General features: G+C 38.2%; 1 protein-coding gene across 2 annotated transcripts in view; it reads right to left on the bottom strand.

Moving 5' to 3' along the window:
- The window catches only part of npepps (aminopeptidase puromycin sensitive), a 131,334-nt gene that overhangs the window by 52,645 nt on the left and 61,205 nt on the right, over positions 1-17,484 (bottom strand). For both annotated transcript variants that reach the window (XM_035401028.1, XM_035401021.1), the window contains 3 exons: positions 12,634-12,738; positions 1,980-2,040; positions 1,536-1,645 (listed from right to left, as the gene is read on the bottom strand). In XM_035401028.1, the coding sequence (XP_035256919.1) occupies positions 1,536-1,645; positions 1,980-2,040; positions 12,634-12,738 (276 nt within the window). The remainder of the gene's footprint in view (positions 1-1,535; positions 1,646-1,979; positions 2,041-12,633; positions 12,739-17,484) is intronic.

Raw genomic sequence — 17,484 nt, 5'->3', positions numbered from 1 at the left:
CTCTTATGGAAATAAAGTAGATACCCTAATTGACTTAACACAGGAAAAGTATGGTAACATGAAATGTGAGTAGTTGTGAAAAATTGAGTCTGAATGTCTTTAGCCTAGGTATATGTAAACTTTTGGCCTCAACTGTATGTGTGCTCAACACTCAACAAGCCAGTGAGGAGGTTTTCTGAGGATTCAAACATTCTCTCAGCCTAGACAACTAAAATAATTTCAGTAGCGTATGGTACATACTGTTTGTGTTTGCATTTTGTATTTACTGAATTACTCAAGGTGATCTATTCTGAAGTCAAACCTAGATTAACTTGTGATGAACATTAATATTATTGAATAAGTTGTTCATTAATCGGCTAATACTAGGATAAGAATTTTCTGGTTTAATATCAGGTTGGCACAGTGGGTAGCACCGTCACCTCACAGCAAACAGGTCTCAAGTTTGAATCAAAGTGGGGAGTCTGAATGTTCTCCTTGTGTCAGCGTAAGTTCCCTCCGAGTAGTCCAGTTTATCCACAATTGCAATCCCAGAATTTTTCTTACGTGCTCTTCATGCTTCATGAGGGATTATTTGCCCTAATCCACATAGTCAAAAATAGCAATGCATGCCACAAAGAATAAAAGTCCCATATTCACATTATAGCATATTCCAAAAAATGTACATAAGAGAAATAAAAGTGATTTAACTGATCAAATTAAAGGCCGAGTTTGAATCAACAGGCTCCGAATTGGTAAAAATGTGGGCACAACTATTTCTGGATGATGAAGAATTAAAAAGACAAAGTAAATGATAACAAGCCAAACCTTGAATGTATTGTACGTTTTAAGGAAAAAAAGAGCCAGCCTCAGAGCATATGGACATACTAACATTTCTGCATTGCAATGCTGTGGAACCACTCAACCTTTATGGTACCTTTATGGTGCAATAGATTGGTGACCTGTCCAGAGTGTATTCCTGCCTCTCGCCCATTGCACACTGGGACAGGCTCCAGCACCCCCGCGACCCAGACTAAGATAAACTTACTTAAAACAGATAATTTATATATTAATTTGCACATTGTTTACATCAGTTTACATTAGCTTACTGATACTAGAAATACTGCATTTGAGCGCTTGTCTTCCATTCTTGTCCTATATGTAGACACACTTTGCAGCACTGAACAGTGAATACAGGATAAAAATCTGTGCATAACAGTGGCCTTCTCAGAACCACCCCCCCCCCCTTCAGATAAGTGCTTGTATTATGGATAAAAACCATTCATTTTACCACAAGAAAACTGCATTGTATGTAAATGTTTGTACAAGTCACTAGGCTGTTGCAATGCAAACAGCAGGAGGTTGATAATGGAGATTTTTTACACAGCTACTTGGAGCCAAGGTGAAAGTATAATAGAAGGGGGGAGGAATACCAGTGGAAGCACTAAATTTGTATTGTTCTGTTGTTTTGTTTTTCATTCTCATTCATGGAGAATGTTAACAGAAATGATGACTGACACAAGCCACAAGAGATACAAAAGAGGGAAGCACCAGTTTACCTGTTCTTGATCCACAGCAATGATTGGAAAGCCCATCTGCTTTGTCCAGGAGCTCATTACAGCAGCAATAGGCTTACCACTGGCCTGTTCCAGACAGTCCCACAGGTCTTCTGTGATGAGGAAGAAGACAGAACAATAGTGTATCACATCCACACTACATAATCCCTGTTCAGAAAAAAAATCATGCAGTGGAATAGCCAGAAATTCATACAGTGCAGACAGCAGGCTAAAATGTGCACCACCACCACCAACTGGACGCCATTACAATTAATTGAACTTTAATTGTAAAAACTGCTTTGATTCCTTGAAGATTTTAAAACAAGCAAGGGGAAATTTTAAATTTAGACTAAAAAATGGGATTGCCTCAAATGTATGAGAAAAAAGGCATATCTGCAGTTTTTGTAAATAGATAATAGAAAATGGGACAGGGATAAGTTGCTTTACCTGTTGATGCATTTTTATGTTGAAACTTCATAAGATAAGTGTTCATTCCTTTCCTAAAATCCTGAAGACAACAATACAGGAAAAACAAGTGTTATTTAACAAGGGTTATTTGCTTGATTTAACATAAGAAAATAATGACAGAGCAGGATACTGGTAATGGAACCTGCGGCAATGAAGTTTTCATTAGATATTTCTGTAGCGCAGCTGACAACATATGAGTAGAAGTATCTGAATTTCTAAACAGCAAGGGAACTGTTACATAGTATCAAAAAGCAAAGTAAGAATTGCACTGCAATCACGGTAGTGAGCTGTACTACAAGATGTCTACTGAAAATCTACATAATATATTCATACTTAATGCATTTCACTCCACATAAAGAAACACACATTTGTAAGTGGCTTATAAACTATAGTTTAGCATAAAGTAAAAGCTTGAGAAAAACTTAAGGGTTGCCAAATGAAATGTAACAGTCAAATGTGAACTGTCTGACAGTGCTTTTTAAAAAACCAGGAATAAATACCTGTTCCAAATAAAAGTAAGCGTGTGCACCCTTATTTGTTCTTTCTCAATTTGTAAGATCACAAGAATGAATTTCACTATGAAATGCTCAGTCAGGTTATAACACACAACCATAAAAAGGTTAAGTATAGCTAGTAATAGTTTTAGCTAAATTATACATTTGTCAAGTCTAATAACTTCATAGATCATCAGGATTGCATAATATGGGATTTCCTCCATTTAAGTTCCATTTGGCTCAGTACATCATGTTAATTACTATGTTTATAGACTGCTAAGTGTAAAAACACTCATTCATTGATTTATTTACTTCATAAAACAGACACAAACCTGTACATTATAAAAATGACACTGACATGACCAATCAGAAACATACGACAGCTCTGGGAAGCTACTATGTTAAATTATGTTTCCCAGTAACGTGGTGGTAGTGTTGGTATTTCTAAAATCACCCCCCCCCCCCCACTTTTCAAAACATTTCCTAGACTCAAGCACACACACACACAGCAACAACAACAGTAACAACAAAACACAATTTTAATCCAGTGGTGAAATGCAGTTCAGCCATACAGTGATACTGTTCTTTGGTTGGTTGAATTGGGAAAAGTGTGGAACTTCTATAGTGTTATGGCACAAAATCTGAAGTATATCATGAATGTTATCCACTTCGCGTCAAATGAGAGAAGAAAAACAGAGAATCCAATGCAAATTCTGAAGCACGTTTTCATGCAAACAGAAGCTACGTGCACCCAGAGTTAGCCCTGAGAGACCAGCGGCAAAACATACTGAAGGGGCAGTTCATCCAAAAATAAAGTGTTATTTCCACTTACCTGGGGTGCCATGAATCCATCTAGATAGTTTGCTGTGATCTGACAAGTTTTTTAGATATCTGCTGTAGTTAACACCGACACGATGGACATCAGCAGGGCTAACATTTGTAGGGCTCAAAACGCCAAAATTTACAATAAAAAAAAAAAAATTAAAGCCGCAAGGGGCGTTGGGAGGGGTCCAAGCATTGGCACGATCGCGCCCCCTATGGAGCGATTTTAAAATGGCTTCGTTTTCATAATCATATGCCTTCACCCAACATATCTACTGAATATCATGATGATTGTATAAAATATTGATGACTTACGGCCAATTTTGTGCTAAGAGACGCTGTCGGATGACTTAGTTGTGTCGCCATGCGTGCCCTGGCTGCTTCCAGTAAAGGCCTTTACTATATCGTAACACTTAGATGGGATGTCATAACGCACATATGGCCTGGTGTGTTTGTACAGCTGCAGCTGCTGTAACTAAAAAAGGCGTCGCACTAGTGTTGTCACGATACCAAAATTTTGACTTTGATACCGATACCAAGCTTAGTATCACGATAATTAATATTGAAACAATACTGATTCAATACTCGGTACCTAGCGATACTGAAATTACCGTAATAGATCAGAAACGTAATGTCCACAAGGGTTGACCTCATTTTCGAATTCACGGATTATTAAAAACCTGGTTTATTAACAACCTTTAAGTTGAAGCCTGTTCAACATATCAATAAGCATGGGCCTATTGTGTTACAACACTAAACCATAGAAAACTATATTAAATATATTTCAAAAACTAAACAGTTGTAAAGTAAATTATCTTTAAACAGGTCTTTCACTTTAAAATAGATCTAAAAACTGCATGTTTCAATAACAATACAGCATCTTCCTATAATGAAATATTTACAAATCAGAACAGCTATTGCTACTGAAGTGAACTGAGTCTAAGCTTGCGCTGTATCAACCACGAAAGAATGCACAAGCGCAGGTCACCTCACTTGCCAACCTTAGTTGTTACTGCCATCTAGCGAAGATTCTGACAAATTACAATTTTCATCCTCTCAAGCAGTAATGCGGGAGACACAGTTCCCTGGCTTTTACATTTGACACAAAACTACCGAACGTCGGAAAATTCTAATAGCGAACCGTTTATTTTTATGTTTATTTTTTTAAGTACCGAAAAAGTGCTGAAGTTTCGGTATACCGTGCAACAGTACATCAGACACATATTCCAATCCATTGCTCAGCTTAGCAGAGAATGCACATTTCAGAGCGCCTCAGAGACAGAGAATAATAACACATAAATACACATTTCAAATAATAAATACGACATTGAGAAAAAACGAAACAAAAGACGAGATATCAAGCCGCGACCTACGCGCAGAGCAGCCTACCCTTTTATTTATTTAGACATTGGCAAATGAGAAAATTTTCGGTTACACTGACCTATAAAACGCTATTCCAAAAGCAAAACCAGACATGTTATACATCGTTAGAAAGCTTATACTCTCACCTACGGAATAAATGAATTGTCAATCAAGTCAAATTGCACTAAAAAGGGCGACAATGCCGTAAGCAACAGGTGTGGTATTACGCACAGCTATTATTGAAGATAGCCGACACAGGCGTCACAGATGCGCGTATATTTCGCAAACGGATTGTCCAAGACAATATATGACCACTCATTCGCAAAAGGGACATCTCTACGCGTAAAACCAATGGTAAGACTGTATATTTATTCAATGTTTAGTCCCAGATATTGACTGTAGAATGACATGGTATAATTAAAAAACGAATTGTCTCGTTTATTTCGTTATTCAGTGAGCAGCGTTGTCACTGCTGTATCTTGTTGCTACGAAATATTACATAACATTACATTACAGCCATTTGGCAGACACTCTTATCCAGAGCGATGTGCAACAAAGTGTATAATCATAATCAGGAACATGTGTGTTGAGAACCCTAGAGAGAAGTACCATTCCAAGTGCAGGGAACAACCGCATAGTTCAACTTGGACCCTGCAGGTTAAACTGATTAACACTAACACAAACCAGAACAGCAACAACGCAGTCTATGCAAAAATACAAGCAATAGTTAAGACGAGTTAAGACTAAAGCCGGGCACCCAACGCACGCGTATCGACCGCGAGCGCACTACGCGCGTAACTGAAGCGTAGTTGAAGTACTGTTATTACAGCGGGCGACGTCGTCTCCACCAGATGCGAACGCGTCGCGAACCGGCTGCGAAGCTTGCGCGACACAAGCAAACTGAAGCGTAGTTTTTCGCTTCTGTTCTATTTTTTCGGCTTGTCGCGCGTCACGATGGCCTGTTTATACACAGAAATATGCTCTAAAATGCTAGGTATACATGCTCTGATTTATATTTCATCCTTATATTACTGGGGGTGTGTCCCTAGTTCCCTCTTGCAGTAGTGGAGAAAGATAAAACCAGATGAACACCAGATATTTTATAAGCAGCTAAAAAATACAAGCCTTCTCGTTTTTCTATTGTCCTGGCAGGAAAAAAAAAATTAAAACTGGAACCTGGGAAAAAGGCAAACTTAGTTTCGCTATCTTATTTTGCGGAGGGGGCGGGGTAAATTTGAAAATACACCACAGAAAGACGTAGCCTATTGAATGATGTAGAAGTGAATGCACCGAGCAGCGGTTTGTTAGCTTGAGTGTTGGAAGGTAGTTTTTAACCAACCATTGCTCAGCTTATTTGACTTTGATGTCTTCGTTCGCCGTGCTTTCAAAAAGGGCTTGTTAATAAAATCAGATAATCCACAGTGCTTTAAAAAATCAGATTTAGTGGTCTTGCCGATGAAAATGCACCTATTTTATAAATGAAGTTGTAAGCAAGCCTTTATTGCACTTGTACTTCAAAGCTTCCGGTGTTCATGACGTTGTGGTGTTCATATCCCTTCAAGTTTAAACTGTTACGCTATCTTTTTGACGATTAACTGATTTTACTAAATATGATCCTATAAATGTTTTGACGTGAATAACAAGACGACACGGGAATTCCCAATGGTTGATTATGGATTATTATTATTATTATTATTATTATTATTATTATGATCATTACATGTTCTTCATAAAGTTGGCACGCTTGTTAACCAAGCAAATAAATTAATGCAGTTTGAGATTGATTATTATGTAGGCTACGTTGCGATTTAAGCTTATGGTAATTCTTTAAAGTGTTTACTTTCTCACGTATTTACATGTGTTAAAAAATATTACCATATTAACAGACTGAAAAAGGTCTCTCACCAAGTATTCACTTACCCATAATCAACAGTCGTGAACAAACGTGAAATACACGATGTAATCCCACTGCAGACTGCGAGAGCTACTAGGAATATAGAGCTTTAAGCAAGCCTTTGCGCGACACAAACGGAACCAGTGGAGACACGCTACGCGCCGCGCCGTGCCGCTTCGCCGTGCTGCTTACGCTACGCGTGCGGTGGGTGCCCGGCGTAAGTCACCTACGAAACAACTACCTAGTTACAACCCTAAGATTACAGTCATTTTAAAGATTAAATTGAGAATACGGTTTCTCTCAGCATAAAGACGGATTTAAAGACTAAATGAACTCACCCGATATTGTCTTCAAATGGACCGTATTATTTATTCAGACATTGGCAGACTACAGCATAAATTGCGTCTTTCGTTTATATTCAATATTAGTAATTGCAGCGAGAAACTGCAGCTGTAGGTCGTTATGTTATGGTAGCAACGGAACAAAGCGGACTATATATGTATTAGGCTACCGTCATTGTTTCATTATACCAGCGTGTTTTCGCGCGTTTACACAAAAACTCAGAACCTATCAATAAAATGGTTTAGCTATTTCTCAGCATAATGACAGATTCAAAGACTAAACGAACTCACCCGATACTGTCTTCAAATGGATCATGCTCAAAAAAAGTAATTTTTTACTTGCTCAAAAAGCTTTTACTAACAAACTTTTGGTATCCTAGCATGCACTCTGGGTGGCACTGTCTTCCATTCCTTCCCCGACGGTCAGACCCTCCCCTCACTGATAAAAACTAGACCCTACGGTGTCGAATTACTTGCGTCGCCATGGATGTCGCTTGCCGTAAAGAAGTTTACTAGATGTCGTAACACTTAGATTTGGAGCTCCAGCTCTTCTGCACCCCACCTAATAAAAAAGTCCAAATGGCGGGCAAACAATATGGCAGACATAGGTGCTCCCAAAAGCAAAGTAGTAGAGCACATTCAGATGCATCGGTCGATTAAGTTTTGTGTTGATCTGACTTATGGTGTAGGAGTTATGTATGTAAAGTATGACCCTTTGTTATAGCGCCACCATCTGGTCGACATAGGTGATTTTTCATGCCTGAGTAGTGGGGGGCCATAGGAACCCACCTACCAAATTTGGTTGGTCTACAACTTATGGTTGCTGAGCCTCAGACATTTTAGCGGAGAAAACTTCCACGCCCCAACTAAAGTCTAAATGGCGGGCAAACAATATGGCGGACATAGGTGGTGCCAATGGCAAAGTTGTAGAGCACGTTCAGATGCATAGGTCGATGAAGTTTTGTGTTGATCTAACTTATGGTGTGGGAGTTATGGCCTTTTACGCATTACCCTTCGTTATAGCGCCACCATCTGGCCGACATACGTGATTTTTAGTGCCTGAGTAGTGGGGGGCCATAGGAACCCACCTGCCAAATTTGGTTGCTCCAGGACTTATGGTTGCTGAGCCTCAGACACTTTTAGCGGAGAAAAATAATAATAAGAAGAATAATAATAATCCTAACAGATACAATAGGGTTCCACCAGCTTCGCTGCTTGGACCCCTAATTAATAGCAATATCTCTTTCCAAATATAATTAAATGGTTACTCATGAATAACCACGGACCTCGTCAGACCTTTTTGTGCACAGTTCCATCGAAAACTGCTTTCTACCAAAGTATGCCAACTATGTATGTCCCCTCAAAGTTTCAACTAAAGCATGCCAGTATTCTGGGGCACAGAATATTGCATTACCTGAAAATGCTGCCGGTGGTCCCATGGTCTAAATCAGGGATCATCAGCTCTGGCCCTCAAATCCAAATCCAGCCCTGGTTTTCTTTTCTCCCGGGTAATTAGTGCTACTGATTGGCCAGACTGTCTTCACACCTGACTCCCAGGCAAAGAGAGGGTGGAAAACCAGCAGGTCTCGGCCCTCGAGGACCGTGAGTTGCAGATCCCTGGTCTAAATGATTGTGAAGGTAATGGCAATCATCTAGAAGTGCACTGATTGAATGGCTGGTTTGCGCTCCAAAACACGCAATCAGTGACCAGCAGGTTTATTTTTATTTTGGCCACTCTGTATTCTGGTTTTTGGATGTAAGAAATGTGAAATGTGTGCAAGCTGCACTGGAATGTTGCTTCAAGATCTTTCCCAAAATGTCAGGCTTCTGGAAACAATACAAAGTGTGTGATGTGGACATTAAATGTCAGTTTTTTCTACCTGGGTCTTATTTACGTAATATTTTTCATCAATCCAATTGGTTCTGATTATTTTACGCAACTGCTTCATTGTCAAGTTTTGGCTTATTAGACATTTTTTTCTCTATGCGAGCAGCTTCACCACGGTGTCTATGGGGCATTCCAAGGCTACAGGTTTATTGTACCATCAAGCAAGTCCAGTTTTATCTAAATCTGCTACTGGGAAGTGAAAAAGAATGTGAAATTTGAAATAATTCCGTTTGAACTTGCAGAATGGACCGTACGCTATACTATTCTGTGCACACACACATAAAAAATTTAATTAAATTTTAAAAAATAAAAAGCGCTGGTGCAAATCATGCTGTGAAGCAGTCAACCAGAATCGGCCATAAAAATTCATGATCGGTGCACCCCTACATCTTTAATTGAATTAAGTAAGATCCCAGTTATTATCAAGATTTCAAATGGGAAGAAATTATGTGATGAATTAATGCTGACAAACCATATCTTCTCTGGTCTTGTTAGCCACGTAAAAATTTATAAAATTTAATTTAATAATCTAAAGCATGCATAAACATGATGATAGTGTTCTATTAGTCTGTGGCCACCCAGACCAACCATGCTTAGTCACCACCTAAATCTCCTTTTGAGTCAGGAAAAAAAACTCCACATGTTCGATAAATAAGTTTATTTCCAAGTTTTGTACTATTTTACAAATTTTTATTTTTACAATTTGTACAATTCTCAAAGAAATAACCCAGCTATTGAAAAGCAAACATATCTAGATAATATCAGCCTACCTAAACTGCCTGATCAACTGCTTCTATACTCTTAATTAACATTAGATTATGCTTTTGAATTTTTGAAGTGGATCCACACAAGCCATAAAATCCCAAGGCCCAGATGGATTCTATAGAGAATTTTATCTTCAATTTTGGCCAGACGGTTGCTCCATATTTAGGATTAGGCTTAATTTTTGTGCTAAAGGATTCCTCTCAAGCTCAATGAATATTCCTTATCTGAGCCTCTTGCTTTAAAATGGAAAAGATCCATTTGATTGTTAATTGCTTATACTTACCACCTGATTACATTTTGTTTAGAAAGCAATAACCAAACTAATAGCTAGACGATAAAAAATCCCTCCCTTCATTAAACCAGACCAAACGTAGATGCTTAGAAAGTATTCAATGCTAGGAATTATTTCGATATTGATCATAATTTTATTAAGTGTATTAAAATGATACGATCCCCAAACTGACCAGCCCAACAGTGTCCAACAATAGTCTACACTCACCATTATTACAAATCAGGGATTCAGAAATATGTAGGGTGATAAAGGCAAGAGGTATCAGACTGTTACGACCTGGTCTAGGGTCAGACTGTAACAGGGTAAATGATAAGGGACATTGGTAGGGAAACATACGGAAAACTGACCAGGAACTCCGGTCCCTATTTGCCTATCCAAATCTAACTGAACGCTGGCTAGTCTTCGAAGCATACTGGGCACGAGGCGACTTTGAACGCTGTACTTCAGACAGTTAGCTGATAGTCGGAAACTAAAAGCCCAAATAGCGTAACCCTTATGGAATGTTAAATCTCCACCTAGAGTAGCTTCAAAAGTAATAAAGGAAAAATAACAAAGCAAAACTTGTGTCCCGATGGAAGGATTTTTAGTCCAGCTGGGAACACATCAACTAACTTAGCAAATCGTGAGTCAAGGTCAAAAACGAACGTACGGTCACACACAAAATCCAATCAGCAAACAAAGCAGTTGTTTGCTGATTTCATTCATTCACTTGATTTTGGAAATGATTGGCCACATGGTGGCGTTATAGCGGTCAATATTAAAACAATCTGGGACAATCTTTATATCCAATCTTTGGACATATTTAATTTGAACAGAAACTATTGTAGCTATCCAACCTGAGAAAATTGAACTTTCAAGCACTAAGAAAGACCACATTAATTATTAAAGTGAAGCACCACTACTAAACAAAACATGAAATCAAGTACAGAACACAGAGAGTGGCAAAACAAGAATGTCTGAAGCCCAGTATAGTTTCTCACATTTTGTTGAGATTTAAAAACGGTGACTTTTCTTTATAAAAATTATAAGGTAAATTCACGTTGGGGATTTCGTCTGGCTTGGGTTCTATGCTTGACTGTATACTGTACTTGACTGTACAAATACTTTCTGTATTTAGGGACATAGAGCTAGAGTAGTACCTGAATGCCACTTGTGTTTAGATGCACAGAACAAGTTTTGGTATAGTATGGAACTTTGAAAAACCTGTTGGATGCAATGCTGCATTGAAAAAAATGAAGATAAACAGTAATTAGTAGCATCCAGTCTCCTTGCGAATCATTGATCTCATCTGGCCTTTATTTAGCTACATTGCAACAAGGTAGCATTGCATTCGAGAGATGGTTTGCGAGGTCGGAACCGGTCGGTTGCGTTAGCTAGCGTTTTTTCTAATTGTTAGCTGACATTAGATTGTGTTAATTACATTAGCTAGCGAGCTAACGCAACGTTACCTGATATGAGAGATGGATACTGTGCGCAACATTGTCTAAACTAATGTTGCCTTTTTTGACATGGTCCGGTAGCTAGCGTTAGCTGTGTAAATAGCTATGTAATTTAGTAATGTTACATTGACATCAACAAATAATATGACCTCTCATGTTACACAAAACTTATTAGGGTTCCATAACCCCCCCCACCTTTAACGCTAGCAGACACCAGAAAAAACAGTACACCGCTCACACACAAGTCAGTTGAAGAGCAAGCCTGTTGCGTTAGCTCCGCCTACCCTCTCTGGCAGACTAACCACTGATGGGTGATGGAAAACGCGTCACTATCTATGCGCCGCTTGTGATTTTTTCCCGGGAATGTCGCCACAGACACCCAGTTCTTTAATCATAAATTACTGTAATAATAATAATATAAATTAATATAATAATAGGCTCAATCACCATTGTGTTACCTAATTCAGCGATAGATAGTGACTTAAGACATTTATTTTAATGAAAATCTTCGAGACTATTACTTTAAATTCAGTGTTTGTGTAAAAGGTTGGAATTCGTGTTATAAAGAGGTAGGCTACCCCTATATATTTTTTTATTTGCATTGCAAATATTTCATTTAGAATACGTAACGTCAGCTCATTTCATTTCACGGTAGGATAATAACCTTATACATCCGGGCCGCTAAATGGCGCTTTCTGCCTGTGATCAATGGGAATTATGTTTCATGCTTGGATTTCAGAATAAATCCAGCATCGATTTGTAATGCACACTAATAACGTTGTGCTTTTTGTCGTATATTTTTCTATCATACTACAGGTTGGTAAATACTTGTGTACACAATATAATCATTAGATTTTGAAAGGTAAAGATATATAGCGTCTTGTCGTTGTTAAGGTTGAGATTAAGTATCATTTTACATGAAAATGTGTTAACGTGCCAGCCAAATCCAATTGTTTACGATGCTATTCAAATTCAAACCCTGCGTTTACTTTCTTCACTGAGACAGAGAAGAAAATGAAAAGCCTCAAACAATCAAAGCTCAGCTTTGGGAAGGGAAGAGATACAGGACAAGATGAGGGGACTGAGAGAAAGTAGCCAGCCAGGCTACTCAGGGAAATCAAAAAAATGTCCCCTAGTGGGCTTGGATTTTGGACCTCGGTATTTCTAAAACCCTGGGTACGGCCATGATCCCAGCATAGACATAAAAAAACAAACACAAACACAAAATCTTTAAAATGAAATGTTGCATTAATTTATATCAAAGATATGAAAATGAAAATCAAGTATGTGACATTTTGATAATTATTAATCCCAAATCTGAATCCTAGCTCCTTACCTCATCTCCTATGTAGTTGTGCAGCATACGAATCACAGATGCTCCTTTGCTATATGATATGGCATCAAAGATTTCATCCACTTCTGATGGGTGCCCCACATCCACCTGCATTACAAAAAAAGAAAAAAAATCAAATAATATAACATAAAATAACATAATATATCATAAAGATAAGTACAGGCAATTCAGCCCAACAATGCTCGCCATTTTCCAAACTGATTTGTACCTAGTGCTCCGATTACCTACAGGCTAGATAGTAACCAACACTGTAGCCTGGCCTTCAAAATCCCAGTTTCTGCCTCTACAACATCACCTGGCAGGCAATTCCACACAGTGACTACTCTCTATGTGAAAAAATGCTACCTAATGTCTGTACGAAAGTTACCAGTTATGTCTCCACATTCTACCAACAAAACTCAACTTGAAGAATAGTTCACTTTGTTGACTCCCTTTATGAATTTAAAAGCCTCAAAAAATCCCCTGAGTCTCCTTTTGCTAAACTTGAAGAGAATAAGCATCTTAAGTATTTCCTCATTGCATTTATCTTTCATAAAAAAGCAATTTAGCTGCCCTTCTTTGAACCATTTTCAGAGCTTCTCCATCTTTCTTGTAGTAAGGTCCCCAGAACAGCACACACTGGTCCAAGTGTGGCCTAAGAAATGTATTGTATAAGATAACTTCCTTGGATTTACACTCAATACATTTGGCTATATATATCAGCATTCTGTTGGCTTTACTTACTGCTACAGCACAGTGCCTAGAACCTGAAAGGATTTGATAAACACTTTGCTCAATTTTTTTTCCAAAGTCTTTTTGAAATTTTGCACATTGCAATTTTTTTCCCCACAAAAATTAGTTCTGCCTTATATTTTTATTTCCCACATTTAGCTATACTGAATTTTATTTGCCAGGTTTCTGCCCACTTCAGGATTCTGTCTTGGATTACTTCAGTAGATTCCAAACTATTAGCTGGGCCTCCCAATTTTGTATTCTCTGCTAATTTAATTAAATTTCCTGTTCCTGTCAAAGTCATTGATATAAATGAGGCAGAGCAGTGGTCCCAGCACCGATCCTTGTGGGACTCCACTTCCCACAATACATTCTATGTACATGCAATTTAACATTCAATTTGAGAAAAAAATATAACCAAATGATACTATTCAAGGTAGTTTTCACACTGACAGTTTAGTCTAGACCCTAACCCTCACCCTTTTTCCTCCATACAGAGCGCTGACCATTATGGCCAAATGTTTAAATTTTTGTTTCATCTGACCAGAGAACACTCCTCCAAATGGCTAGGTCTTCATCCTGGTGATCAACTGCAAACTTCATTTTGGCTTTTTTATGCCAGTCTTGGAGCAAGAGCTTCTTCCTTGCGCGACAGCCTTTCAGGCCACAGCAATGTAGGATTCTCTTAATGGTGGATGTAGATATTTTGGTACTTGATGCCTCCAACTCCTTCGCAAGTTCCTTTGTTGTTACCTTGAGGTTCAGTTAAACCTTTCAGACCAAGCTTGTTCAGCCCTGGGAATTAATTTGTATCTCCTTCCTGAACGATACAGTGTCTGTGTGGTCCCAAGATTTTTATTTTTGCTTACAATTGTTTACATGCTTGTGGTAACTTCTGTTGTTTGAAAATTTCTCCTAAAGAGGAACCGGACTTGTGGAGGTCCACAATTTTTTTTCTGAGGTCTTGGCTGAGTTGCTTGGATTTTCCCATAGTATCAAGTGCAAAAAGGCAGTGGGTCTAAAGGCCCTTAAATACAGCCACAGGTGCCAATTAACTCCCAATTAACTGCTAGTTGTGCAATTGGCCAATCAGAAGCTTCTAAAAAGTCATTGCATCAATTTCTGGAATCTTCCAGACTGTTTAAAGAGAGTCAACTTGGTGTATGTAAACTTTTGACCCACTGGAATTCTGATATAGTGAATTAAAGCAGAAATAAATCTCTCTAATCAATTGTTTCATAATTACCTCTGATGTGAACAAAGTAGATGCCCTAATTGACTAGCCAAAAGAAATGTATGTTAACATGAAATTTGCAGAGTTGTGAAAAACTGAGTTTGAATATCTTTAGCCTAGGTGTATGTAAACTTTGGGCCTCAACTATACTTGCTAGGGTGACTAAGCACCTTATTAGGAATATGCAAATGTATGTTTTAAATATACATAAGTATTTATGAATGACTGCTTTGCCCACGTGCATGCCAGAAAATGTGGCATGGGCAAAAGCGTGGGGACCCTGTCGGGCAGTAACACCTCTTAGATTTTTTAGCATTACACGGCAAATTTGAGTTCCAAATATATTTTTTGTTTTAAATATTCACATCTAGGGACCATTAAGGCAATTCCAAAATCTTAAACATTCCTAGAATTGGTTCATGGTTGAATTTTGAGTTACTTTTAGATCAATTATCTTAATATCCAAATTCTTCAGCTTTCATTTCTTCAATGTCTCTAGGACTAGCCTCTAAGATTTGATATTTAGCTGAATCCATTCTCCCATCCTTCCATCCACACAATGGAAGTGGTCTGTGCCACTGGCTGCCACACAACCCTAAAGCAAAGCAGACCCAGCCCCATACTTAATGATCTTTTCTTTAAAAGCATTTCCTGTTTTTCTCCAGATGTATTTTTAGTGATTGTGGCCAAAAAAGTAAAATTTGTTTCATCAGTCCACAGTACTTTGTTCCAAAATGTCTCAGCTTATCTAAATGGGTAGCGTGTTGCATACTTCAGCCATTAGTTTTCGCAATGAGATCGCAGAAAAAAGGTCACTCACAACTCTGATTCAGATCATTTTTGTATAAGCAACACAGGACATTCGGTGTACCACTCAGTAAAGCACACCTCACCAGACTATGAACAGACCTATCACAAATTTTTCTCAGTCTTCCAGTACATGTAAGGACCTAATTCAGAGTCAAAACCAAAGAACGTAACGGAACTTTTTTTGCAAATACAAAATGTGACTTTGGAAGAGGAAAAAAAAAGCCCAAAGTTGCATATTATAAGTGGACCTTGCAACTCTGGTTATTTCCATTTCTTCCCTTCAGAGACTAAAGGGTCTTTTAAATAGACCCATACCGCCACCTGCTGTTGTGGAAGGCAAATGACTTGGGACATATTTGAGAAAATCCTCAGCACATTTGTGAGAATCTTGTAGGTGGAGTCTGGTAGAGTATTTGTAAAACATGTTTTGTTAGCTCTATACTATGGGCTCAAATTAGTGCCAAAAGTATTTTGTGTTCTTCTGGTAAACTGTGCGTTGCATGTAGAGGGAGTGTTGCACGTAAAAACTGTTTTGCATTCGTACTTTTTCTGTTCACAAATGTTAATAAACCACTTCAGATCACAAAACACATGTAGATTTTAATTTACAGATGTGACCATCCCCCCTCACGAAAATCTAGATCCACAAACACAACGTTTTTTTACAGGTTCAACTTGCAGAGTACAAACACAAACCATAAGTTTCAAGCACAAGTCATTGCTTACAAATACAAAATACTTTTGGCACTAATTTGAGCCCATACTATATTCTTGCCCTGACATGGTGGCAACTTCCATTCCAAGTTTGAAGCATTTGGATATCCTCTCAAGACATGACATGACAACAAGAACAGGCCATTCACCCCGACAATGCTCGCCATTTTCCTGACTAAATTAGTGCTCTGATCACCCAGGCGCGACAACGGTGGTGCTTAGAAACGCTGTCTTCAGCATAGTCATCCTAATCATCTACTAATAAAGCTAGAACACAGAATTTGTGTTAGGAGCACCAAAAGTCTGAGTTGAATAATCTCATGACGCCGGCGTCATGGCCACTGGGGGATTTCGCCAACAAGTTAAGCACCTGGGCTGATTAGTTAATGCAACCCAAGTGTGTGTGCTCTCTCCACCAGTCGTTGTTACCGAGACCAATCCATTATACCGGACCGAGTGCAACAGACATAATGCAAAAGCACACACACTTAAATATGTAATTACTAAGTAATTAAAATAAGAACTGTTGATGCAAAATGTCATTAAATATACACATCAAAGAAAAAAGAGAAACAACAAAAAAGGGATGTATCCAAAACATGAAATGTATTGATCGTAAGATATTCAATTGTATATTTATCTGTATTCAATGTATACTAGTTGTGAAGATACATGTACTGTAAAACAGTAGTTCTTCAGATATGGTCTGAACATTGAGTAGTTATTGAAAGTATTATTTTGATAGGAAATGTTTATTTTCTTCTTGTTATTGGCTCCGTTGTTTACATTAAAGTAATTGCACGCTATATGCTTAGGCAATTAGGGGCTGGTGTGTAGGAGCCCTTTTGAGTAAGACTTATGTCGACATCACCTATGATCTGCTAGGAGCCCATAAGAGTATATCAGTGTGTGGTATAGGGGTGAAAGGGCAGGTTAGGGGCTAGAAGGCAAACAGTTTTTTAACCCTGTCATGCTGTTAATTATGTCTTTTTTCTTTATTTTTGACAGTCAATAAACCATCCTTATTATCATTTATCTTATCTCACCTTGGAATATTTTTCTTTTTGCTTATGGATTTATGGACATGCCTTGAGCTTATGCTACCTACCCCGACCTCACAAGAAGTGGCTTTGTTCAAAGGAACGCCACTACATATACTCCTGTAAATTCAATAAAACACCACTTTCTGTACTCTACATTATGTAATCTTTCGCTGCATGCTCAGGGTTTCTCTGTAGTGCGTTTCACAAATGTCGCTATTTATAATATCAGCACACGGTAAATTTGAATAAGTACTTTCCATGCACGAGGCTATGCTAATACCCCTATGCACAATAAAAAGATAATATTCCACCATCAGAAAA

The sequence above is a fragment of the Anguilla anguilla genome, chromosome 2, assembly GCF_013347855.1.
Source record: "Anguilla anguilla isolate fAngAng1 chromosome 2, fAngAng1.pri, whole genome shotgun sequence".
NCBI lineage: Eukaryota > Metazoa > Chordata > Actinopteri > Anguilliformes > Anguillidae > Anguilla > Anguilla anguilla.
Note: the sequence above shows the minus strand (reverse complement) of the source record. Positions and strands in the feature narration are given on the sequence as shown.